At 37.2% G+C, this 24,991-nt stretch overlaps 1 protein-coding gene across 1 annotated transcript in view; it reads right to left on the bottom strand.

The window, feature by feature from the left end:
- Positions 1 to 4,363: 4,363 nt before the first annotated feature.
- PREX2 (phosphatidylinositol-3,4,5-trisphosphate dependent Rac exchange factor 2) overlaps positions 4,364 to 24,991 on the bottom strand; it is a 177,327-nt gene continuing 156,699 nt past the window's right edge. The window contains exons 38-40 of the mRNA XM_085221224.1: positions 19,291 to 19,393; positions 14,255 to 14,322; positions 4,364 to 9,496 (exon numbers count right to left, since the gene is read on the bottom strand). Of these exons, the coding sequence (XP_085077350.1) occupies positions 9,451 to 9,496; positions 14,255 to 14,322; positions 19,291 to 19,393 (217 nt within the window). The 3' untranslated portion in view covers positions 4,364 to 9,450. The remainder of the gene's footprint in view (positions 9,497 to 14,254; positions 14,323 to 19,290; positions 19,394 to 24,991) is intronic.

The following is a 24,991-nucleotide window of genomic DNA, read 5'->3' as shown; positions in this document are numbered from 1 at the left end:
CCTCAGGCCCCTGCAAACATTGTGATTGAGGTCTGGCTCTACCCCTGCTCAAGCAGAGTTCGAGATCTAGAATATTCTGGAAAAAGGTGATTGAGTCAGAGGGACTTCAGGGTGGTTTCATTCTATCCCTACCAAAATGTCCACTTAGATGACTCTCCTTGGTGCACAGGCATAGTTTATCTCCCTCCTCCACTAAATTTGCCTGTTGTAATTCAGCAGGTCTGCATAGACTTCACAAGATAAGGAAATTAGTCGGGAGGAATACCTTGCCTTTACAAGGTTCCATATCTCAATTAAAGGAGATCACCACGGTAGTCTTCTACCAAGTGTTGGGGGACATTAGCCCTTTTTCTTCTCAGTCTCTTACATCTTCATTTTATATTTTACGTGCATGTCGAGGGGATTTTTAGAGCTACTTCATTAAAAATGACACAGATAGCCTGATGAGGCTACCAAAAGCATTTTGATGCCTAACTGCCATGGGAATAATTTGGACTAGGCTTTAGAAAGCTTGACAAGTAGTTATCTTCATGACTAGGTCTGCAGATGTCTCTCATCCTTAGGTGACACTGATTAGTAAGGTTTTCACAAGTGTCTCATAAAAGGAATTTCAACCTTTCTTTCCATATCAGAAGTAGTTGGATGTTGTAAAGTTATGAGAGCTGGCAAAGGAAATAGGAGCATCAGTTCTATGCTCAGAAGTGATTGAGATACCTGGACACTCAGCACTTGTTGCCAACAGTGACTAAAAAAACAGAAGCCCATTTGCAGATTGGAATTTAAGTTGGATTAATTCCTCTGATCTTAATCACACATTTACATACTCCAAATGGCTCATGAGTGTGCTTTTAAGTGACTGTAGCAGTGCTGCAGGTGTGCTAGAAGAGACAGCCAGATACCTTTGTGCCTCACTCTCATCTAAATGCCTCTAGGATCTGAACACAAAGCATGCCTGACCCCAGGTGCATACATTTTTAACATCTAACACACGCAAGTCTGGGCCACCTGCTCAATCTCTTCTCAGAGTTTTTGGCTGGAAAGCCAAAGTTTTTAGTCCAAACATCAGTCCAAACATCTGCCTGAAAGCAGTTGAAGGCTGTTGTACCACAGCCACCCCAAGGCCTGGCGTGCTGTAGGAGAAGAGCACTTCCCCGTGCCTCCTGATGAAGCCACGCACAAGACACTGGGCTAAGAGGTGCAACCGAGGAATGCTGTCATCATCTCTGATCTCTCCTCCCATGTCATCCCACTACTACCAGTAACCAAAACGTTACACACTATTGCTTAAAGCTGCAAATAGTAGAATATTTTTCAGTAGACTGTCTGTTTAGATCCAGCTTGACAGAAAGTCTTATTTCTCAATGCAGCATATTTGAATAGCTCTATATGCGATCCCAACACCAAATTTCACCAAAAGGGAAAGAACATTTCTTCCATTTCATCCTGTCTCATTCAGAGCAGACCTGCCTCCGTGTATCACAGCTTTGAACTGATCTGGCAGAACTTATGTTCCTGCACCAACAGCCCCACTCAGTGAAATACATCAGACCAATGCAGCATGAAACACAACATGGCTGTAGCTTGGCACATCTGAAAGGTCTTTGACATCTGTGATTTTCTTCCCTTTGAACACAAGCACAGTCCATTTTCCATGTTGTTTTATTCTTTGGCCTCCCCACTGAATCTGCTGTGAGGTATGTTCACAGGGATTACGGGCTTTTGGAGGTAGGGAAATGGAGAGTGAAAGGACAGTAGAACTAAGAGGTCAAATTTTGTACTTCTTTGTTGGAACTGTTCTGAACTTTATCAAAACTTTGATAATAACTAGGGATAAATCTCATTCTTTTGATCTAATGTAGCCTAAAGGAAATTTAAATATTAAGGATTCCTTAGGAAAAACTTGGAATTTCTGCTTTTTTCTGCTCTTCTCATTAAAAAACTTTATTACCATTCTAGTGTGTGATATAAGCAGTTGCTACACTTTTATTCTAACTAGAGGTCTGTTCCATATTTTTCTAGGGAACAGATATATAACGGTCATTGGTAAGGATGATATTCTACCTCCATTATACCGACTAACTCTTTTTTGGTATAAGTTCATTTTAATCATAGCTAAATTCCAACAGAAACAGAGCGAATTTTTTGTGAAAAGCACGTGGCCCTTCCTCCACATTTTCAGGGTCCTCTGCCTGACTGCTCATCAGGTCAGGCCCCCACATGAAGCCTCACATGAAAGAAAATACAAAGGAAAAAGTCTTCAACACATTTTGTTACTGACAACAACACAGACACTGATTATTCCCCATTAGAAATGAAAATACGAGCTATGACTAGATATGGAATTTGTGTTGCTTTAAAGATAAGGCTCAAAGCTAAAACATTTTTTTCTTTCTCCCCATGGCTGTTGTGTGATGAGCATCCACACAATGTAGCTTGGTCCTGTACTGCAGTTTCAAATATTAAAGCTTTTCTCAAAGTCACGCATGGTAGTCCAGAAATGAAAACCCACTGTCTGTTCTATCTGCATCGGACCCACAAATGTCTTTTAAAAATGGCACATATATAATGTGTTTCCCAAGCTACCAGTTTGCCAGGGTGTGCTGACAATACTCCAAACACCTACACTATTTCGTAACATATAAAACCTTTACATATTTGAGAACAGCATCTCATACATTGCTAAACATTCATTCAGTCTTCACTTTGTCTTGAAATTGAATTCAACTCTCCTCAGAGTATTCTGAAATGTATTACGTCCAATACAAAGAAGCAGCACTGATCAAGATCAGACATAATTTCTCTCTCAGTCTGGCTGATACTGTCATTAACTATTGCGATGATGCACTGACTTCAGTTAATGCAATACTGATGTTCATTTGCCTGTAATCATGCCCTGTATTAGTTTGATTAGACCTACCGAATGTCTGGTTGATGACAAAACCCCATTGATTACACGTGGTCTGCTTCTCATTTCCAGTCAAGCTTTCTGCCTTGAGACATGAATAGTTTCATTAATTAGGTGATCCAAGCACGTTGACAAGCATTCAAGATAGTCAGGTTCTGGCATAATACTCCAAGTATTATAGATTCATTCTCCATAGTCAATGAAAATTCGGTTATTCGTTTAAATGAAAGCAGAATCAAATCTGCTTGGTGTTCTTTATATTTGATTACGGTCCCAGAATATATACAGCACAAATTCCACCTACGTTTAGAGGCAGTTATGCTTCACAAGGAAAGACACCAATTATTAACCTGGAATATCAAGAAGTATGAAACGTAAAGAAAATCCCTAAAGAAATCTAAATAACAAGAACAAAACTTGACTAGCTAAAAGGTAGATCTTTCTTCACAAAAAGTTGTGGCTCTAAGTCACGATGGTAAATCGAATTTTCTAATACTTTGAAAAGGTCTGAAGTAAAATGTTTAGGACAGTTCATTCCTATATTGGCATTGCTCAGCAAGCATCCTACCTTGCATTCCTCCTCTTTTTTTTCCTGTCAGAGTGTAGAGATCATCTTCAAGTATTTTCGCCAAATTATGTTTGTAGAGAATTTCTGGATGCTGCTCTTCATCCTAAGATTGAAATCAATAGAAGAGGCCTCCCACCTGTCTTGTAACTGGAAATGGGCTTTTTTTTTCCTCCTCCAAAAAACGATCTAATCCTCAAATCCACAGTGGTATTTAAATATGGCAGAGCCTCATCCACCAGTAGATGTTCTTCTCAGGAAGCACCAGGAGTGGAGCTGCTCCCCAGGGCAAAAGTAGCCAGGAGCTGGGGCTGACTACAGCCTGATTGCAGGGCTGGAGTGATGACGGGCTCTGCCAACAGCCCAGGCCCATCAAAGCAAAACAAGGAATCAGGTGTGAGAAAGTCCAGAAAGTCCAGACAAAAACAGCATATGGGACTTCAGACAAAGCTTCCCATAACACAGGTTTTAAAAAACATTTAATAACATGTATACAGAAATGAATGGGGAAAAAGATCAATCAGTATCTGAGAAAGCACTTGTAGAAGTTAAACCACACCACACATGTCCTAGAATCCGGCTGCACTGGATTTTATTGGGGCAGTAATACAACCACTGGCACAGAAAAGCATTTTTCATGCCTGTCTCCCTTCTAGCCTTCAGAAAATACAGTGCCAAAATCCAGGAACTATGCTCATGAAGGCTTCTCTTTGTTTAGTTATAAAGATATACTTCTGTGGTCAGCAGTGAACCTAGACTGATTCTGAATTCTCATTTCTAGCAGCTGGATTTCTGTTCTCCTGCAACAGAATTCTGAGAGCAGTCACACCAAAGGTGTCAAAGACCACCAACCCCAGTAACACTTGCTTAAAAATAAAGAGATTAGCAGTGGCCATAGTATGAATGGTTTTATTTCCATCTGACATTTTGTAATACATTGTTACCATTCCAGTCCTTAATAGGTAGACTAAAAAAATAAACCATAGATCTAAAAGTACACAGTATTAGTTTAACCCATAATCAATACAGAAGTTGACTCAAAGTCTGCTACATAGGCACTTTATAAAAATGGAAGAGAGTAATTTAAATCCATGTTTCAAGGATATTTAAGACTAAATTCTGAAAGTTACTTCCGATAAACTGAACTACCCACAAGAGCTGCTACCGCTCACTGAGAGATTCTGTGTATGGATGTACTTACATATATCAAAGCAGTAATACTCTCTTGTGCTTACTGAGATGTCACAAAGTATTTATTTGAAAAACTGTGCAATGCTCAATGCAAAACTTAATTGGTATTTTTTTTGTTTAAGTGTAACACAACTATAACTGAATACATACACTATTTACAGGGTGTTAAGGCTGCTCAGTTTTTAAAATCTGACTCATTGTACAAATAGGACAGACACATGATAAAGAATGTTGTAGATATTTCCATGAAAATTCCAAGCTAAGCACGTTGCAAAAAATGTCCCAGCTACTGCATAACACATTTAAACTGAACCAGAAGTTACTTCTAAAGCAGTTCCACTCTAGCACAGAGCTGAGGTTTCTGGAGAAGAAACAAGCACTTGATGGCCCCCCAGGCAATCTGAATTTCCCACCAGTGTTAACATCTGTGTGACTTTGCACACTGCATATTCATTTACACAAACGTAAGAAAGCAAATCCAATTCTTTCAGGGAAAAAAAAAAAAAAAAAAAGGAAATATTCCTAATAATGCATTTTCTTCAGGAAAACTTAATGATATATACAGTATATATATATATAAACAACAAAACCAATTGTCAGCATACAAAAATATGAGTTCAGTATTTCTTATAACTCAAACCTAATGATGAAAAATCCATGTATCCTGAGACAGGTAGTGTGCATCTAACTTAATAATGCCAGTGTACTGCTAGAGTACAATTAGGAATTACCTGCATTTATCAACAGTTACAGAGATAAAATACACAAAGCAATGCATTAGCTTGGGAAACTCTCCCGTTTTCATAACATTAAACAAGAACAGTGCAAAGTATGCGTACAATGCTGGCTGACATAACCATGAAGTAAAGTAAGAAGCATGGAGCAATATGTATATACACTAAAGTTACCAATTTCACAATTTAAATGAAAATAAATGGAAGATACTTTCCTTTCTTGAGCATCATGCTTAGTCATGATGCATATACTCACATTCAAGCAACTGTCTTAAATACGTTCATGCTACATCTGACAATCAATTAATTAAAAAAAAAAAAATCAGTTTGCTTATGAATCTCTCTTCCTAAAAGCAGATCAATAGAAATTGCTTTATTTCCATTAGAGTATTCTAATAAATGAAATATGATTACTATAAATCCTCATAAACTTAATTGTTTTTCCTCCAAAGGACCAGGAAGGCAGTTCTGATACTACCGACTGCCTTGAAAACAAACAATGAAACAACCTCAAAACTCAATGCATCTGCTTAAACCCATGAAAGCTGTCTAAAGAGACACTGAAGGCAGCAGCTTTCTCAGTGGTCACTCTGTTAGATGGTTGCTTCAGCTGAAAGCAGGAGAATTTATTTTAAAATGGACTCCTAACAAAAAAAAATATTGTCATTTTTTGTATTCATTTACTTTTACAAACTGCAAGGACAACAAGCATTATGAAGTAAGTAACTTGGGAAACAAGACTGAATCAATACTCATTTCTCAGAATCAAGATTATTTAGCATCCTATTATTTAGCAGTGGTGCTTAGAAAAAGCCAAAGATCTTCAGGTCTATCGGAGCTTGGAGATTTTCTCCAAGCATGAACCAAGGAAAATAACTGTTACTTGGCCCTTATCAATCCTTTCCCAGCTGTTAAATCTCTTAGAGACAACCAATGAATTACAGCAGTATTTGGTAACTATCTCTGCAGATCCTTGAATTTATTCCCAGAAGAATTACACTTGTCTTGGATGAACAAGTAAAAACTCCACACAGAATGCTTCCCCTAAGTCAGTACAACACATTATCATAAAAATAGGCTGCATAATCTGCTGCAGTAGAAGTAAAGATTTCACAAGCTCTGGGTGTTACAGTTCTTGTAAATCATCATTCTTGGTCATCTCTTCTTGTCATCTGGATGTCTAAAAATTTATGAAGGATAAACATTCTATGTGGAGAACTGATTTTTTTTATTCTGCACATTGCTTAAGGATTAAAAACACATTCTGTGCTTTCCGAACAAGAGAAATAGCTTTAGTCATGAACGTATACATTTATAATTAAAGAATGAGCTCCCTGTATGTCCATCAACATTATTAGAAGTCAGATGTGCCAGCTGTGTGTTCTGAGATCAGAGGACCAAAATAATAGAAACAATGCAAAATATCGACTTTTGGAAGAAATTTTGAGAAATTAAGCACTGACATTCGATAGACAGTCAATGGGATACGTGCCTCATCTCCTCTGGAAGTCCCCTGCCTGCATGTTACCTCACCACCCAAGAAACCAGGGCTTAAGTCAGCCAGCATCTCTACTAAACAGGCACATTATTTGCAGTATAGGTCACCAATGAAGTTCACAGTGCCAAATAAGTTTTTGAAAACTCCCTCTGGATAAAAAATCATGGAATAAGGAACCAAAATTAGATACAGGAGAGGCCAAGATTTCAGATGCACACTCCTGAAACAATAGCTGCAGAATTTGGTCCAGGGACTGGCTCATAACTGTTTGTCCCTCACCATTTGCCAATGTCTGTTACCCTCTGCTTTCAAGTGCAAAACAAAGCAGATAATTACCATATTGTACAAGAGACTGTCTGGGCATATTTGCATTCCTATCAGTGTCAATGAGATTAAAAAAAAAAAAAAAAAAAAAAAAAAGGATGCAACCAATTACAATGTGCAGCAGATACTGTCTTTTAGGTTGTGTAATTTGTCCTATTACAAGAACCAGTAGCTCTATTCAGCTAAGAGCTTGTCTTATAGCAAAAAAATATAATAAAAAACATAAAATATGCATGTGAGCAGATCTCATTGCAAGATCTGAGCATGGGCTGACAGCCCCATTCGCAGCATGCCGCCATCGCACGCTCCGTGGCACCATCCCAGGCAGGAGCACTTGATGGCTTCTGTGTGCTTCTGGTGTCTGAACAAGCAGAAACTGAAGCATTTGGGGCACTTTTGCCTGGAGCAGGGTTTACTCCAGCCAACACTGCCTCACTGAATAAAACACATCCAAAAGTATGAGATTCTGACTGGAATAGCAATTCTATAGATCATGACTCATGTACAAGCATTAAGTTGCTTTAGACAAAAAAAAGTAAGTTACTGAAAGTAATACTTTCTTTTTAATCAGGAAAATTAAAGTCCCACTGCTTCCAACCAGTACTAAGGAGTGAAGACTTCAAAACACAAAGGACAAATTGGCACTGAAGTTTGTTATTGCAAGTTTAGGAAAAAATCCTACATTGAAAGATGGACCGGTAATGGATATGACTACTTATACACATATAGAAACTAAAATATATGTGCAGACATATTTACCTGTGGATATATAAAAATATTTATTTTCTTAGCAAAGTTAAAGTCTGTGTAAAAACATTAAGAAAAGGGTAGGAGCCCTAATTCCTCCTTTGGAGAAAAGTAACAAGTCCCCCAGAAATCCTACGTAAAGAACACTCTTTGCAAGAGTACATCTTTTGAATTCTCACTTCATTATGGATTCATGTATTTTTGAAGATTTCATAAATAATTAGAAAAATTTGGTCTAGAAGTGATTTACTACAGCATAACTGTAGTCAGCTGCTGTACAAAAAGTAAATTTTATTCAAGCACTATATCAGTGTAGGTCCAGCTCTAATAGAATGTGTAGCTACTGCTAAAAGGAGAACTATTGCAGAAGATACTTTTTTGCTTTAATATATTTACAATCAAAAACTTCACTTAGGGCCATTTTCTCTGAAAATACTTAGGGTAAAAGAACGGCTAAATCCAAATCTATTTTCCTTGGGCCCTCTAAGTACTCAGCAAAATTTTCAAAATAAATCCGTCACAATTACGAACAATCAACAAGAATTCAAATGCTATATAAAACAATACTGACAAAATAAGGGAAATGGTGCACGAAACACCAAATCATGCTTCCACTTAAAACACGTATTTCCAGTTTAACATAACAATAGCATCTCACTGTCGATACCTCACTACTGATTCACTAGTCTAATGCTGTACAAGAATATACACAGCTCTGAAAAACTCTGAAATTCTGAGGCAAAATACTGTAAAACATCCACTACACAGAGTCTGAGATTCAGTCTAATTATAATGGCAGTGAAAATAGGGGTAAACATCAACTTCGTATGCCACATAGGTATTCCTTCTAAAAGGGTACAGCAGTGGCTGAGTTTACTGTGATTACATGGGGACGTTTATAGAAGTAGTCAGTCTGCAGCCAGTAGGCATAACTTCTGAGGTGAGTTTTTAATCTTTCAATTTCATTTACATTATATCCTTGAAACACTGATGTCACTATTTTCAGAGGTTATGATGCTGACAGGAAAAATAAAAAGGGATTATCAGTGCAAAGGGCCAAATATGAGGTGTATGCTCATTACCAGGCCTAGTTTATTTAGGCTTTTATTCCTTCCACAAGAACACATCCTCAGGAGTGCACAAGTGAAGCCATTCTCTCTGAACAAGACATTTGTTTTCAATCTGCTGGCTATGCCTACTGTGTGGCTGAACAAAACACATCAAAATGAATCTGATTCCAGTGTAAAATTCCTAAGGAAGACTCCCGTTCTACTGGCATACGGCTGGAGGGCACAAGTTCCAGAAATGCTTTTAGAAAGTCATTTTTCAATGCCAATAGAGAATATGATATTTCTTTTCTTTATCCTGAGTAAAGATTGTTTGTTTTTTATTTATTAATCAAAGGCCCAGGCATGTACTGCTATAGTGCAGTTAGCTTTTGTCATACAGTTCCAGTGTCCTAAAAGCCATTATTTGATTGTTTTCCTCATTCTTCTCCAACTGGTGGTGGTGGCTGGCACAGCTTGTATAATCTGGCAACAACAACAAAAACAACAACAAAGCAATTGTTACTCTGAGTGTTTAGTCATTATTAAAATAGGTAAATTTAGATGCAAGCTAAATATAAGTCTTGTACTCCAAAGCAACAGGTACTGAATTCAGTTTAATAACATTGATATAAATCCAGTAAAACCTTATTCATGAGCATGATGCTTAAACTGACCATCCATATTGTTATTAAAACCCACACATCTCTAAGCAATTTAATAAAGACATCTCTGTTTAGTCAAATTTTCATACTTCTGCACCAAAGACCTCTTTCAGGATGAAGCAAGTTTAACTAATCCAGTTACCAGCTGTTGTTCTGAATCTCTAAATACTTTTGGAAAAGTTGATTGGTGAATCCAATTGCCTCAGTTTTGGTGTGCTGGCATAGAAGCTGACACTGTAACAGTTCCCTATAAAACTGAAGCCACTTGGTCTTGACATCCAAGAACCCAAACAGATCAGATCCACAATATGTAAGCACAAATTCTTCACCACTTCTACATTTTAAAAGGATTGTGGATTTCCATTAATGCCTTTTGTATGGACTTACAAGCACTTGCTAACACGTATTAGCAAGTGTTAACGAGTGTTGGAAAAGTTGAACTTATGTTAGGAATATTGAAAATAAATGGCAGTCATTCTGACCTCAGGCTCATTAAGGGAGATTTTTTTTTCTGTAAGCATAATCAGCATACAGTATCTCCACTAAAACAAAAGCAAATAGAAACAGCAATAGACATGATCTCATGTGCAGATTACACATTTTCCTTGGGGAAAGGAATAACAAAGAGACGAGACCAAGTGTGGTGTGGCAAGGGGAAAAACTATTAGAAACCAAAATGAAGAGACAATGGCACAGCATGTGCATCAGTACTTAACACAAAGGGTATATGATGTTGAAGTACTAAAGCAGAGTAAAGAACAACTGGCTTGGTAGGTCAGGATGCAAGAAGATAATGAATAATACACTGTTTTTGCTACTAAAGATATTTACGATGTTCACAGTATTTGAGTTTTCCAAGAATGTTTTACAAATTTGCTTAAACATTACGTTCGTTTATGTGACCATGTTTTAACTAATCAGGAATTTCAAAATCATACTACAAATCAAGAAAGAAAACAAAAGTCTGAACATGTGGCTGGGACTCTTCATTCTGAAGAAAACAAGGCTGAGAGGGGATCTCATCCATGTTTATAAATATCTTAAGTGCAGGAGACAAGTCAATGGGAACGGACTCTTCAGTGGTGAGCAACAGCAACAATAGAACAAGGGGCAACAGGCACAAACTGGAACATGGGAAGTTCCATACAAACACAAGGAAGAACTTTATTTTCAGTGACAATACTGGAACAGGCGGCCCAGAGAGGTTGTGGAGTCTCCTTCTCTGGAGATACTCAAAACCTGTCTGGACACCTACCTGTGCAGTCTGCTGTAGGGAACCTCCTTTATCAGGGTGTTGGGCTAGATGACTTCTAGAGATCACTTTCAACCTCTACAGTTCTGTGACTCCAGATTCCAGATCTATGGGCTGCTGCTTTCTTGACATGATGCTTTGCCACTGATGTTATTTGAGGCACTGTCTGCATGGCTGCTCCTGTAAGTGCCTGCAAGCCTCAACAGTATCTGGGCACATCCTGTCAGATAAAGCATCCTGCAAAAGCAGGGCAGGATAGCTGCTGTTTCATGACTTCACTTTCCATTCAAATTAAGACCCATGTGGCACTGACAACGCATAGTTGTGGTGATCCAAATAATTTTTCACTGAAGTCTAATTGGAAGTAATCAGCAGGCAGCATTGCTTCTGGATAGTGAGAACGAGAAGCACCAGTTCTTCAAGCCAAAGCACAAATGTAAACCTGCTTTCAAATCTTCACCCTGGTGTGTTTTAAAAAAATCTTTGTGCTGTTCCACACTTTCATGTGGTAGACTCAGAAATGTGGTTATTTAAGGTCACATAAGCATTTCCACAGATGCCAGTAAATTGGATAGAAGCTGTATATAAGCCAAAACACATATACCTCCTATTTGTATATCAATGAGAGAATGAGATGATCTGATCTTTATACAGACAAGTATGTGGAGACAGATGAAACAAGACTTATTTGAGTTACTTGATTCTACTGATGTAATGCAGTAGTAAAACTCAAAGCTAACAAAAGACAGGTGGAATGCCTGGCAGAATCTCATCTAAGTCAGTAATTGCAGCAGGATTACTTTAGGGTTAAGTCTTAGCAAAATCCTATTTCTATGGAACAACATGCAGAAAAGCTCAGCACAAAAGTTCTATGTATTCTTCAGGTTAAAACAGTGCTTCTTAAGGTTATTTATCTTCAGAGCAGGTGATGTAAAGAAATTCTGAGACAAACTGGCAGTGAGGCTGCATAAATCCCTAAGATGGTATAGATCAGAAACAGGCTGTTGTGAGTCAGTGAATACAGAGGAAATGTCCTAGTTGGTACGAACAGATCAGCTGAGAAATGACAAAACAGTGGCAACAGCAGAAAACTGAAAACACTGTCAAGAGCCCTTAAATGGAGCCGACTTTAATGGCCAGCCTTTTGCCGGAGTATCAAAGAACTGACAACCACATTGAGGGTATCGCTTATGTTGATGACTTATCTGATATATGTGACTTCCCTCTAACACTACACAACTTCTTTCTAATAGTATACCAAATGCACAAAATCACAAGGCCGCTGAGATATTCCTGTAGCATCACTACAGTTGCTGCATACTTGCAAGTGTGTTGGATGTATCGGTCCTGTTCTGGCCGAATTCATACTGCTCAAAAGACTTCAAGCAGCTTGAAATATTATTTTATGCCTTAGGTTCTGCTAAGACGAGACAGTTGTTTAGGCAGGTCTGATCCTAGATTGCCTCTAAGTTAATCACTACTATGAGAAGAGATGCCCTCATGTTCTGGTTAAAGTCAGCTGATGGGTTTGCTCTTGAATCAGTAATTTTGTTATATCTTATTTAATCTACATGCCTGTGATAGAGATTTTGATAGAGAACTTTATCTTTGGAAGATTCACTGTTGCAAATGCTCTTTTTCAGCATTATGCTTGATGCATGAAACTATTTCTGAAATTTTTTAATGGCATAAATGGACAAAAAGTGGTGATATTGCTGCTAAACCTATTCGCTGGCTAAGCCAAACATTAGCAATGTTCTTGGTACTTACTGATACTGATGGTCACCGCCAAAGTTTGGGATGCCACTGTGACTGTTTGGCTTGGTCTGCCTTCTTTAGTTTGTGTGGAAGCAGAGTATTGCTTCTGTTTGAGTAAGCCATTGTAATATTTTGGGGGTATTTTTTCTAGCCCTAGCTAATTAGTCACCCAAGCCCAAGATAACTTGTGCTCCAATTACATGTTTTCATTTTGTCAACATGGATCATTTATCCTCTTTGAGGGTTAAATATAAATTGGACTTATTTAGAAGAAGTCTGTAAACAAATAGGTAGATCTTGAATTCTTAGGGTTTATATTAGAATTAGACTTATGTCAATGTTTGTTCAATGTTCTAGGAAACCAAAATGTGAGGCTCAAACTCCTCAGAAAGCAGCTAAAATGCAAATAAATATTTTCTAGAAGACTACTGAGCCACTCAGTTGCCAGTTCTGTCTCATTGCCATAAGTGGTAGAGGAAGTTGAAGGAATCCATCTACTCTATCCTTCACAGAGCAAACAAGATGCCTGTATATCTCCAACAAAAGCTGCTACGCAGATTCACTCATACCTTGTACATTTCAGATGCACTCCATTTCTATAATCAGATTCTGCACAGACGAGGCACAATGTGCAGTTATTTGTTATAAACAAATCATGTGCAGTAGTCTGATTCCCTACTGAAAGAAACGGGAAAACCTGAGAAAAGGGAATAAATTGCATGGGAGAAGTTGTTCCTGAGTACTACCAAAATACCTGTCAGAAGTCTTTCTTTGAGGCTTTGGATAGTATGTATGTTCATACACATGGTTATCTCTAACAAATATTATTAATTCATTCTTTCCTTACTTGCTTTTAACACTACAGTGAGACTGTTATGTATTCCATATATCTGCTTAGTTCACTCACTGTGTTCTGATTAGTTAACATTAACAAAAAAAAGTTTTGAATTGGTAGAAAGAAAAAGTTTTAATTGGACCTTAATTAATAAAACCACCAAGAGAGAATTTAAAAATGTTTTGTTGTTTTCATTTCAAAATATCATGTTTGTTAAGAAACATTTCAGGTACCTGCAATCCATCACAGCATTAGAGTGCTCAATAAATATAGAACACTCACATTTTTCTTGCTAATGGATGTTTCAGAAAGAGACAAAGAGAGACTACACCATCTCTAAGAGTAACGGGAATACAATTTTTCTGAGCTATTGTAGTACAGTATTTCATTAAAATAGGCTAATGGATTTAGTTTGAATATTTCCCCCAAACCACTAAACTTCACAAGCGATGAAGGACTTACCCCAGTGCTTTCATAACTAACAAGAACTATATTTCATTTATCAAGAATGTTGAATGTTCAAGCAGGTTTCAAAATGCCACACAGCCTAAACTTCTGCAACTAATTACTTTAATTAAAATGGTATAACTAAGAATGTAATTGACTCTGTGCACATTAAGTCTTACAATTTAGTACACAGTGCAGTCAATGTTTATTGTTAACTCTTGAGCTACTAGGACAGAATTTGGCACAAACTAGACAAATTGTGACCTAGGATACAAACAATCAGTTACCTTGGAACAGACTGTGGTGTTCGATCCCTCACTCCCAAGTTCTTGGCTGTATTTTGCACTCTTGCACCCTGTAAAAGAAAAAAGAAAAAAAATTTGCTTAATTAATTGCAGCTCAGATGGAAAAATTTCTGGGCTTTCTAGATGAACATAGCAATTGATTATAAATAATACATATGGTCGATGTCCCTGAACAACTCTCCTCCTTGGAAGTGAGAAATAAGTTAATTCATAGCATTAATTCTCAACTTAAGGAACACATGACTACAGAGCAAGGTAAGCCTTTCCCCAGAAACTCCCCCAGATTTCAATCACCAGTCACTTGAAGCTTTGTCTGTTCAGCAGAAAGCACGTATTTAATCATTTTCAGTGATTCTCAGCTTTTCTTTCCCATTTCATCTTGAATTCCATGAATAATTTTGCATCTATAACATTCTTGTGGAAGTAAATTCGCATCTTATGTACAAGGCTAGCTTATTAGGTTCACTTGCTTTGAACCTCCTGGTTTCACGTGACACATTTAGTCCTCTACTAGAGGAGAGGACAGTCAGCCCCTATCCATCACATACATGCCACACGCTTTTTTAGACCTTTGTCATAACCTCTTTCCCTCATGAAGGTGAAGAATCCTACATTATCTGCCTTTCTGTCCTATCTACAAACTATTCCCTACCTTTGATCATTTTTTTTTTTTCTGTCTCTCTCTGACCCTTCCCCATTATCGTATTCCTTATGCAAAGGATTAGATTCTGTGATCATACAGTTCAAAATGAAGAGTCATTACAACACGATTCTAAATTTCTGCTTTCTTTGTTTGCTATCCTTTCCTAAACCAATTTAACTTCTGCTTAGCTTTACTGATAGCTACCGAGAACAGAGCTGATGGTTTTTATCCTGAGGTCTTAATCAGGAGACATAAAGTTATTTTGAGTTTAAATTTAATTTAGGGTTTAGATTTTTTCCTCCCTGCATTATTGAGTAGTTATATATACTGATTTACATTTGTCAAGAAGAAGCAAACAAAGCACTAAGTAAAATATTTTAATGAAAAGAATAAGAAAACTCTGGAACAGACTCCTTAGGAATCTCCATTATGGGAATTTTAAGAACAGATAAGACAGGTGTCTGTCCTGAATTATCTAAGAATAACTGATCTGTGTTGGCTAAAAGGTTGGGTATGTTGAGTTCAGATCCTCATCACGTTTTCTCAGTAAAATCTGTAAAATTTTGTCACTATATAAAAATACCATGATAGACTGTCAATGGTTGAGATAGGTATATTGTTAATGTAACTGAGAGACATAATATACATATACATAGGAAAACTATCAAAATTAATTACAAGTAAATCCTGAACTTCGGTGCAGTGACTACCTCTGAGAACAAAAAGAGACTATTTTTACTTGCATCACTCACTAGACAAATTAATTTTAGTATCTTGCTCACATAAAATCTGTTGATTTAAAAAGACTAGTTTTAAACAAAAGTATAATTTATAGTTTGGCAGGAGGACAAATAAGACCTTACAACCACCAGATTCATCCTTCTTTTGAAGAAAAGCCCACAAGAATTACTATCAACTTGCTACCACCTCTTAGTATCTACTGAGCACCAATATATCTTTTTTATTTTCAAAAAATGATATTCTCATTTATACTCTTCCAGTATTGTTTCTATAATAACATAATAATATAATCCTATAGTAATGTAAATATTGACATATTTGTCTCATGTATGTGTAATAGACAGCTTGATTTTGCAGTTCCAGAATACTTCCCTCTGTGTACCAGGACTGCCAGTGCACGCATGAAAGATGCTGTTAGCTCTGAAGAAATTTCACCATCAATCTGGGCTCTTTTATAAGAACTAGCATTCATACTGCCATGAGGAACGACGACAGGTTTAGTTTCAAGCTACACATTAATTTAAGGATGGCAAAATCTAGTCACATAAAGAAAATAGATTCTCTTTATGGCCCACTCAAAGAGCTCTAAATCAGCATCATTCTTAGGAGAATATTCAAAATGTGGTACTATTATTATACTTCCAGAAAGGCATGAGAAAATGATTTATCACTAAAAAGACAATAGAAATTCTCTCTTAATCTTTTCTGTTCATCAGCTTCTTAGTTATCTTTCTTCTTGTAGCCCTGTGCCCTCCTGCATTTTCTCCCCTTTTTGGTGCATTCTAAAAATGCGCTTCTGTCAGCAAGCTTTAGGTCATATTTTGTGGTACATGGTACATGTGTTTATGTGAATACACATTTATGAGTAAATAGTTCTTAAAAGACAGTCGTGATGTTTTGTCAAAATTCATATTTCTAACATCAATCCAGACTGGATTAGCAAATGAAAAACAGGAGCCACTTAACAAAAACCATCCCACAGGCCCAAGTCCATACCAACTTATGAAAGTTGGTCTATTTCTTTAGGTCTTGCAGAACAGGTGCTTGTGAGTACCTAATTACAACTGATAAGAGCAATTACTTTGAATATTGTTCCAACATTTTTTGCTATTTTTGAGTCTTGATAATGACTTCATCTAATTTAAAAGAAAAATATCCTGAGGTCATCCGTACAACTGAGTGTCTTCAGTTATCCAGTACTGCTGCCCCAAACTGTAAAAGAACATCACTTTCTACAAGAAATAATATGCCTCTGTGAAAAGCTGATGCTGCCAGGAGCTAACATTCCCAGTTTCTCCAGAATAACAGTCAGAATAAATGCCCTTTCACTTACTATTCCTTCTGGTTAATCTCTCCTTATTCAACCCAACACTGATGGTGTACGTATGAAAGACGTTTGTTTTTCTCAAATAAAGGCTTTTAATGCATACATAAATATCAAGGGAGGGAAAAGATACATGTATTGTCCTTACTTAAGTGTTCTGTAACAAATCCCAACACGTTTTTTTATTCCCCTTCAGTTTTATGACCTGCATTATGCTCCTGACAGTTAAATCCTACTTATGCTTGAAGCATTAAATCCAGAAAACGTTTCTAGAAATCACTATAGAATGTTGCTGGAATTAATCCAGAACATTCAGAATTTAATGGAGTATTATATATCTACAACAGGAATCCAGGACTGATTTAAAATTAGAACAAAAGATTACTACTCTATTAAATGCCATAGTGGTTTCTCACAAGAGGAAGAATGTGTGAACAAAGTCTGGCTTGATATACTCGGATTTACAGTGTCTGTGGGTGGTATTGAGATACTGGTATCTTTAAGAGCTACTGATCACCTACTGTTTTACTACAGAGGAGGTAGGCCCACAGCAGTCTTTTTCCTGCACCTTTCTGAGGAAGTCTCAGTACAAATATAGCTGCTCAGGTTCGTTAGCACGTTACTTATGTTTTGTCTTCCATTTTCATTTAATGAATTGTCAGAAGACCTAGAAATGAATCAGCATTTTTGAAAACTGCCTGGCACTGTGCATGAAGATATGTTGTTTGACAGAATGAAAGCTGGCATATAGGCAGAACTCAATGCCCAGGCTTTTTTATTGTTAAATAAATACCCAAATCTGCCTTTTGTCTCGAACTTTGAGAGCAAAACAAATCAATGTACAAAATGCAAGTTTATCCTTTTACAGAAGTAGCTGGCTTTTAATATAAAGTTAAAGCTGTAATTCTAAGCAGTTCTTCACGATGTCATTCAAGAACCTTGAGGATGTTTATTCACTACAGAAATGTAATTTATGCACTGAATAAGGTGAAAATCAGAAATGAAAAGGAATGATGCTAATTATTCAGATGCATCCTTTTTTTGTCTGCATATATTACATATCACTGATCAAAATCTATGGCTTGAGAATACTTATATGAATGCTTTAATAGGCCAAAAGTTTGATCTAGAATACATGTACTTCTCCATATACAGACCTAGAGGTATAGTACAATCACTTAGTCATTTTTGTAATTAAACTGTGATTTCTGCACAGAATAAGAAGTGGAACTTACGAAAATAATAAGGTAGATGTAAATTAAAATAAATAATGAATCTTATCTGTGATTAATGATTCCAGTATTAAAGTACTTTTTTTTTTTTTTTAATTCACTTCAAAGCTGAATTTGTCCATCTTGGAATTTTGCACCCTGCTTCTTGTTTACGCCTTTGTCATGAGGCTGAAGTTACCACAGGCTGGGATATATGTTCCATATGCACAATAGTGATTAAGCCTCCACTCAGCCTCTCTTTGATCAACTGAATAGGTTGAACTCTTTAATCTTCACTTCATAAAGCTTGTCTAACAACCTCTGGATATTCACGCTCCTCCTTTGAAGTCCTTCCAAGTCTCCACATCTTTTTGAAACCACATATCTGATAACAGGATATTGTAGAAGTTGTGCCATTACAGGGTAGACTATATTTCCCATTTTCAGTCGATACTCCCTTTTAATATAGCAATTTTTTGTCATACATTTGCATTAAGAGTTCATGTTGCGGTGATTATCTATCCACAGCAGCCTTGAAATCCTAATATTTTACTATGACAAGATCAAAATACACAGCGTGAAATAAGCACAATGTCCTCAGGAATCTTGCCCGCAAAGTTAAGAATCGCAATGCTATTTCCCACTTCCCTTCTGGGCTTCTCGTTCTTCATTCAGCACATAAGCCACTACTTATTAACTATTGTTAATGACCTTAAATTATTTTTATGGATGATAATGATTAGAATTTTTTTTTCATATTCATTAGACCATGCTGAAGTACGATGATGCCACAGCAGTTTCTTTACAAAAACCAATAAGTGAAATCATAACCCTGTAAAAATGATGAACCTTTTACATGTTCACAGAAAGCAAGCATCTGTTTAAAAACAGCCTGTCCCACTATTAAAAACAAACAAACAAACCAAGAAGCAGTCAACATTATAAGAAGATAATTTTAAAAACAAGAAAAACACAATGTAACCAAACAGCAAACTAAGAAAACTCACAAAGACATTAACATAACAGTTAGATGGGGGTTAAAACGTTGGTCAAATCTTGCTAGGGAACAGCAAGCTCTTACCCAAAGAGAGCACCTTACCTGCTTGCGCATGACATCTGTAGCTTGCATGATATAGCGAGGTGGCAGCCCGTGGCTCCGAGCCAGAATGATTGCCTGCTCCAGGGTAACACTCAGGGTACAGCTGCAACAGAAGACTGAGGTCACCCATCTGCTAGCAATGGTTTGCTTTAAGTAATTCCTATATACTAACACATTTTTAATTTTCTTTTAGAAAAGGTATACCTAGAATGACATCATAGGAGATCTGCCTCCTAACACCTTCTGATAGCCCAGACTCTGCAGGTATTAGTTTGGACACAAAACATTTCTGAAATGGAAAGATTCTGAGCGTAACCAAAGTTACGAGCACATGTATTTGCTTTTTCTGTTTGTTAAAAATAAACAACAACAAACAGTAATCCACAGTGTTGACTATGGCTTGGTTAGTGCATGAGAAACTGACAATACAAAGAGGAGAATTTTTTCTAATTGCAGAAATCTCTTTCCGAGTGACTTCTACACAAGTTATCTCTTGCCCTTCACCGCTAATGCAGACCCCAGCTTAGCTTGTGTATTCTCATGGTCACTTCTACAGTTTGCAAACCAAATGAAGGGATATTACTCCTGTTTAATTTAAAGAGAAAAGAAAGAAAGGTGTTCCTTCAAATAAACTATCCTCTCCTACTTCGCCATCTTTTTCAAGTAAATGTGTGAGCACAAAAACTGCTCCAAATACCACATCCCAGTAAAAAGGCTGTAGCAGCTTTGTCAGAGCAACCAGGAAATCTCTGGAGCCAAACAACTTGGCTGTAGGAAAACCTGTAATCACAACAGACAAGAAGGACCAGGGAAAGTCATTCTGGACATGCCCACTGACTCATGGTGAGGATAAGGATGGATAAGCAGCTTCCCATACAATTAAGACCAAAGCTATAGAAGACTTCTAGATAAAGGCAACAAAAACTGCATTTGAATGGGTGGGTGCATTTTAGACAGCACGTGTGAGGGCTGCTATCATCCAAGAGGTGACAGTATCTGCATTCTGTGCCATTAACAACCACCAGTGCAATAACCAAATCTCTTCAAGCAGAAATACGACGTGCGTTGAATGATCTTATCTCAGCAGAACCTGACAAAAACTCTGTATTACAAGTTCAAATGATAAAGCTCAGACACGTGGTTAAAATGTACATTTGAGTATGCTTTTGGCAAAATCCTGACCAGAAGATTCTGAATAGAGTATATTATGCATACAGAACAGACAGTATGTTTCAGTCAAACACTCATCTTGCTGAGCAGAAGATCTGTAGGAGGAAAAATGTGTCTGCACTTATTTTCTTACTGAAAAAAAAAAAAAAAAAAAAAAAAAAAAAAACAATACACCCTGACGTGTTTGAAGTACTGCCAAGTAAATTTATGGACTGTAAAAATTTTCACAGTAGTTAGTTTAGAAGATATTAAATTTGATCCATATCTTTACTAATGGCCCTTTCTTAAAAATGTGTAAGCTAAGTGAGTTTCTTTGGTAATGAAGTCATTTTCATTCCCCCATTTCTAGCATACACTGACCTCAGATAACTTGAACCGAAAGTACATTGATCTTTCGTGTTATATGTTTGATTCAGGTGAAAAACAGTTAAACATTAGACTAGAAATTCTCAATACTATGTTTTTATCTCATCTTTGAAAGGTTAACTATCATTCAGAAAAAAAAATACATGCCCATAATATTTGCCAGTACCAAAATCTAAATATCTAATCCTCAAGAACAGCCAAAGAAGCTTTGTCTTGTTCAAAACTGGAAAAAGCTAAAGTAGATAACCTAATTTGATAGATGTAATCTAAGCCAGGGAATAGGGGTAGAAAGCTTATCTGTAGGTATAATGGATGTTAATGGGTTCAAAGTGCAGCTTTCAACCAACCAGCAGTTGAGCCAGCTTTCCAACAAATCCCACCTTCCTAGAACCCAAAAGACTGAAAGAACAGAGAAACCATATTCTCCGTGAGTGAATCAAAACTAACAAAAGAATACTGTAAATGAAGGTCAGCTTGAAGAATTAGATTCAAATACTAATCCTGTAACTGGAAAAGACTGCCAAACTTCTTCCTATCCACAACCTGATGAAGTGGGCACTGGTGATCGACATTATGAGCCATTTACATTTTTACAATGCCAAGAACAATTCAGAAATAAGGTTACCAAGGGTGTAGATATAATCAAAGTGGGAAAAAACAGTAAAATAGCACAGTGAAAATTTCTTTAATGAGCTACTACAGAGATAGACTGTTTGTTTGTTTCCTGATTATACTGTAGTAATTGCCAAAAATTGAAGAGATCACCTCAAGGCAAAAAATAACTATATTAATTCTAAGGATAATATTATTAAAATATCCTTGAAAATCAATAGTGGAGACATTCAAGATAACAGCCATGATGACGTTGACTATCAGTACAAACCTTTTATAAAACACTTTATATTCAAGATTGAGTAATACTTCTTAGATACATCCACTGTTTCTTTTAAAACATGTTCTTACTTTTTAAGGCATGTTAAAAATGTTATAATAGGACCAGTGGCATAATTTCATTTCATATTTCATTAAGTGGTACAATATAATATTGCTAGATTTTGTTTCTCTCAAGTCACGCAAGAGGTCTGATGAATGGCAGTCCTAAAAACAGAATTAAAATAAAAATGATTGCTTGTGGCTTTTGTTGTGTGATTATGACAGAAAGTACTACTTTTGAAACACAGCAAACAACAATGAAAGAACTTCATTTTAGTTGAATCAGTTAACAAATCAGTTAGATGGTGTCCTCTTTTAAAACTATCATAAACCTTTCCTTGGGGTTACACTGAACTGAGTCACAAGTAGACCTGTATTTACATGCTGGTGCTTTCTCCCAGATTTTCAAGTATAATTCCTGAATCACTACATATTCATTATCACAAATCAAAATGTTCTGGAAATTAGCTGTAGAAGAAACTAATCTACACACAAAACAGCAGATGGTACGAAAATTTACAAAGCGATTTAGAAGCAGTTCTAACCACTGGAAGTATCTAGTCACTGGGATGCAGTCAGTCCAGACAACCCAAACAAGGAAAATACTGGAGGAAAAAGAAGCAACACCTTCTAATGCTATCATAAGATTATGCTATGGGAAGTATAAATTCCAAATCCATATATTTTAATTTTACTCTGTAAACAAACCTAAATCTGTTTTCACTCCCTCTCTCTTCTTCTTATCTCTTCTTTTATGGCAGAAAAACAAAAGACCCAAGCTCATCATCTCAGAATTCGTGTCAGTCAGTTAGAATCACAGATTTCTCCCCTTGACAGATTACAGCAGCAGACAGCACAGGCATTTGGCTTTCCCAGCATGACTGGGCTGAGAATTCCTCATCCATCCATTTGGTTTCCAAGGGGGAACAGAAGGGGCTGCAGCTGTTCCCATCCCCTGCCTGCTATCTCCTGTCTCCCATCAGTCATGGCAATATTGATAAGAAGATTGCATACAAACTTTCAATTATCTGCTGCTTGAGACCATCCTGAACAAAAGAGGCTAAATCATTTTCTGTCACCAGTGTCCCCAGCAGAATTCATTTGTGGTATTTTTGTCATTGTTTTTTTGCTTTTTGGTTTTCTTTTGTGACTGAATATGATTTTTACTAACCATTTGCAAATCTAATGGATAAACAGATATATACACACTGAAAACCAGATTTGTAACAGAGGAAAAGACTGAAAATCTCTGAGAAACTGATTATTTCATAGCATCTTATTTAATGTCACCTGAAAGGAAAACTAATCTGAGCCGATGTACAGCACAGCACTACAGAGCTGGCCACCGAGCAAATTGTACCTATGTTACCAGAGTTAAAAGAATCTGCACTGTTCAAATCATTGGCAATTTTCAGTTAGGATTCCAGCCTTCCTGCATCCGAAGAGGCAACAAAGGATCTCCCAGAAAAATACCCTAAATAAAAAAGACGAGGTGAAACAAGTTGGTTTAGTAGTTATCATATCAGTTACCTTAATCACAGATGTTGAGATGGATTATGTTCTGGTTACGTGAAGAGAAAGAAATATGAAAAGGATGCATGTATGCGTAGCCTAATTAAAATCTAAAGCTGCTACTCAAAATGTAGTTGAATGCTCTTGTTATACTTTCAATGATTCTAGAGCAGGTATTACACTTTGGGGATAATTCTCTGCAATTACTAGCGATGACTGGGTAATGTATTCTAATTCTGATGGGAAACCCAAATAACCCATAGTAAACTCAAAAGAAGAGAAAATTTGTTCAGTACTATAAGAAAAAAGCACAAAAACTGCACATATGTCAAACTGAAGAAGCTCTTACATTTTCTAAGCTACTGACATTGTCGGAATATGGATCCATGCAGACAAATACTGAAGTTTTATTCTCTATGCTCATACACTGAAACTTTACAGAACAGAATTTTTCTTTTCTCACAGGGAGAAGGAAGTTCAGCCGCCTAGCAGGTATTAGAGATAAAATGCAGCTGAGGTTTGTGCAATAAAATACTGTGATTTACAATTACAATAAAACTCTACTGGAGCTCAGGACTTATGCTCAGTCTTTTTAAGGCCTTATACTGAAGCTGAGATGTTCTCAGAAAGATCACTGCTTCAAAATCAGCATTGGAACTCAAGTTGTAAGGTTTGTTGTGGTTTACCCCAGCAGACGCTGAGCACCACACAGCTGTTCACTCACTCCCCCCCTGCAGTGGGATTGAGGAGAGAACTGGAAAAAGGTAAAACTCATGCGCTGAGATAACAGGAGTCTAACAGGACAGAAAAGGAAGGGATAATCATATTAAAAGAATAAACAAAACAATTGTTCACCACCTGCTGACTGCTGTCCAGCCACACACCAAGCAGTGTGCACCCCCTGCAACCCACTTCCCCAGTTCTGCATGATGCCATATGGATGGGACATCTCTTGGGTCAGTGTATGTCAGCTGTCCTGGTTCTGCCCCCTCCCAGCTCCCTGTGCACTCCCAGCAACTCAGTGGCAGGTCAGTGTGAGAAGCTGAAAAGTCTTTGACACAGTGTAAGCACTGCTCAGCAACAACAAAAACACTGGCGTGCCATCAACATTATTCTCATCCTAAATCCAAAACACAGCACCATACCAGCTATTAGGAAGGAAATTAACTCTATCCCAGCTGGGCCATTTGTCCAGTACTTACATTAATGTGCAAACGTTACTCTGTCAATGTCCAAACCATACTCTGCATGTGAAATATATTTAATTCCGACGACTCAGTAATCATAAACAATGCTTCAAAAAGTGACTGAGGAGAATATAACTACATTACAAAGAAACGGACAAGCTCATAAGTAAGGGGATCTCTGCCTCTGTTAAGCAACAGCAAGCAAAGGGTTCCTTCACAAGATGCACCACTGCAAACATGCAATTGTGCAAGCCTCAAAACAAATATATCCCAGTTCCCTTAGTGGACACGAATCCCCATCCCATGACAAGATAATCCAAAGCAGCTCTACCCAGTATTTTCAAATACAAGCTATCAACAAAGTCATAGAATCACAGAATCATTAAGGTCAGAAAATATCATCTAAAATCATCAACCCATCCCCTCCATGCCCACCAACCCACGTCCCTCAGTGCCACGTCTCTATGGTTCCAGAACACCTCCAGGGACAGTGACTCCACCACCTCCCTGGGCAGCCTGTTCCAGTGCCTCAC

This window comes from Meleagris gallopavo, chromosome 3, assembly GCF_905368555.1.
Source record: "Meleagris gallopavo chromosome 3, MGAL_WU_HG_1.1, whole genome shotgun sequence".
Taxonomy (NCBI): Eukaryota; Metazoa; Chordata; class Aves; order Galliformes; family Phasianidae; genus Meleagris; species Meleagris gallopavo.
The sequence above is the reverse complement of the archived record's forward strand: the minus strand, read 5'-3'. Positions and strand labels throughout refer to the sequence as shown.